The sequence below is a fragment of the Argiope bruennichi genome, chromosome 6 (genome assembly GCF_947563725.1).
Source record: "Argiope bruennichi chromosome 6, qqArgBrue1.1, whole genome shotgun sequence".
NCBI lineage: Eukaryota > Metazoa > Arthropoda > Arachnida > Araneae > Araneidae > Argiope > Argiope bruennichi.
Window position 1 is genome coordinate 126,823,403 of NC_079156.1, and position 3,050 is coordinate 126,826,452.

Sequence of the window (3,050 nt, forward strand, 5' to 3'; positions counted from 1 at the left end):
TATAGCAAAATATTTCTAAAATTTTGCTTAATGCATAGATTGCGCCATGCAGTTCAGTTCCTGAGCAGAAGTAATCACATCAAGCATTACTAGTCAAAAGTAATGAACCTTTCCTCAAGACAATAATTGTAATTCGATTGTAATAATATTTTCAAGATTGATATTCCATTTTAATATCAGATTCATGGATGAAAATGAAAATTTATTTTTTAGTATGTAACTGTATTTTAACGGATTATTTATTTTTACTACACTAATGAATGCTAAACATTTAAAAATTGAAATTTTAATGTTTTTTTTTAAAACTTAAATTGTTTATTTCTAATATTTTAAAGAGTTTTTTTTATTTATTTTTTATTTTTTTACTGTTTTAGAAATACTTTGATTTTAGAAGAATTCGGATTAGAAAAGTAAATTATAAATAAAAACATTCGTTGTTCATTTGGGAGAATTTATAAATGGAGTTGCAAATGTTTTTTGGATTTAATTTTCATGACAAATACCGTTCCGCTTTATGCTTCAGGAAACGATTGCGCTGTCCATGTATTTATTACATTAGATGGATCTAATTTAAGCCTTTAATACTGAATATGTTGTAAATATGTCATTCAACGAATGTATAAAATATGGATGCAAGTTGAATGTTTCGGATGATATTTATTTTATAATATATTGATTGATTAATACAGAATAGTTGAATCTGGATACAAGGTAATTGAATGAAATGTTTCAAACCTAATATATATTTCAAATCTTCATAATTCTTCTAACATTTAAAATCGAAACTCATGGAAAATTAGAGAAAACTGAACCAATTTAAAAAGCAGAAATAAAAATAATAAATTATATACATTTACAAGTAAACACATGGGACATAAATGCACACAACTTTCGTCAATTCTTCATCAAGTAAAGTACCAAAAAGTGTAGATCTGATATCAGAAAAATATCTTCGTCAAATATATAGAAGCCATGCAGAAATTTAAAAAATAAAACTCTAATAATTGAGTTAAAAACTATTTTTCTCTAGAGAATGTTAAGCAGTTTCATACAAGTGTAAAAGAAGTATTTTTGCAATTTGCTCATTGATTTCACTCATGCAGTTTTCTAAGATGTCTGTTGCAATTGTTTATATGAGCGAATGTCATTCCGCAAATTGGGCATTTATAAGGTTTTTCACCCGTGTGAGTCCGATAATGTATCTGGAGATTTTGTTTGAAATTGAAATCTTTTCCGCACATATCGCACACAAATGTCTTTTCGTCAGAGTGTATTTTATAATGTTGTTTGAGACTTGATTTCCGAGCAAATGATGTTTTACAAATTCTGCACTCGAAGGGTCTTTCTCCAGTATGTATTCGATAATGTTCTTGAAGGCTGCGTTTCCATTTAAACTCTTTAAAACAAATATCACAAACGAACATTTTCTTAAGAGGACGTATTCGAGAAGGTCCTGCAACTTCAATGTCATCTTTTATAGAACAAATTGATTCTTCCTCGTTGGCAGCCATTTTGTCGATGTGATTGGAATCTTCAGAAGTCATTTCAGGTGAAATATGCTCGGTTTTTAGTCTCCTTGAAATTTTGATAGTACTATGTTTCGGATCCTTGTTTCCTTGCGAAAAATCACAATTAAGAAGAGAATTCTTGCTTCCAGTAATATTTTTCTTTACTGAAAGATTACTTTTGATAACACAGTCCAAGGAATCCATAAACGAATCTTTATCATTATTAAACGATTGCCATTTGCTGTCCTGAAGAGACATTCGGCATTCTTCAAAAGCTTCTCCAGCGGATAAATTTGAAATATTTGAATCACCATTTTTTTGCTCAGAGATAGATCCGGTGTTATCTGTTGTTTTCGTACAAGCCTTTTGAGAGTCTTTCTCAGAATTCCAGGCATTTTCAACATTTTCCGACAAAACGTTTATCGATGCATTTTCATTATTCCCCTGAGTGTCCACTATTGACGTACCACACCGATTTCTCATTTGTGCCCTATTCGAGGTTGCCTTGAATTTCCGTTTTCTCCTTGAGTCAGATACTAACAAAACATCATCAATATTTTCTTTTAGCGATGTATTCATTACTGCCGAATTTTCAATATAAATTTGACGAACTTCTGGTTGCATATTTTCATCAATGTCATTCAAATTTTCTTTAATTATATCTTTTGCGTAATCATTATTTTTATCTATTTTGTCTAATTCTTCTAACTTTGGCAATGTATATATATAGTCATTGTCCTTATAAAAGAGGCAGGAATGATTCTCACCATAAGGCACTATTCTATAACAAATCTGACACAAGTATCGAGCCATATGTATTAAAATTCAATTTAAAAAAATTATGTCCTCAGAAACGTATACAGAAAATGGCTGACAATTCGAAGTAATCAAGATTTCAAACGTTCCTAACAATTTATTTATGTGGGCATTATTGCTGATGTCATAAAATTTGTACATTTTTTATGATTAAAATGAATTTAATCGATTAACAAATTATGTTTTGATTCGTTTCATAAACTAGAGCTTTCTCACCTTAAATCAAGACATGCATAAGATTCTAATGCAATATCCGGCATATCAAATTTAAAATTACCTTTCTGTTATGTATGATACTGAGCAATCTTGAATTATCTTAGTTATCAAATGAAATGAGTTGCGAATATTTATATCTGCTTGAAATCAAATTCTAGGTATAGTTTTCGATTAGAAGACTTTGATATGATCTTTTCTTTACTTTTTTAATTCTTAATTCTACTATTGATCCGAGTCTTCCTCTCTGATTATACAATGATAATTATTATTTTTCTATAACACATTTTTAAATGTATACGATATGTTTTCGAGTGAAATCTGATTTTGTTATTCTGGTAAAGATTTTGGCTATCTTGTTTCCATTGCACTCGAGACATATTTCACATATTTCCTAGTGTTTTATAAGAAGAGAGATAATGGATTTGTAATGCAGTTTTGCAAGTGATTGAAACCGAAATTTGATGCAGAACATGCCTTTTTGGTGTCTGTCTGAGTACACATACCAAACAG

The 3,050-nt window shown here is 29.5% G+C and overlaps 1 protein-coding gene across 1 annotated transcript; it reads right to left on the bottom strand.

Annotated features, from left to right (window-relative positions):
* Positions 1-1,091: 1,091 nt before the first annotated feature.
* LOC129972005 (zinc finger protein 41 homolog) lies at positions 1,092-1,991 on the bottom strand. The gene has a single exon (XM_056085986.1). It carries the CDS (start codon positions 1,989-1,991, stop codon positions 1,092-1,094), a length of 900 nt encoding a protein of 299 aa, XP_055941961.1.
* Positions 1,992-3,050: the final 1,059 nt, after the last annotated feature.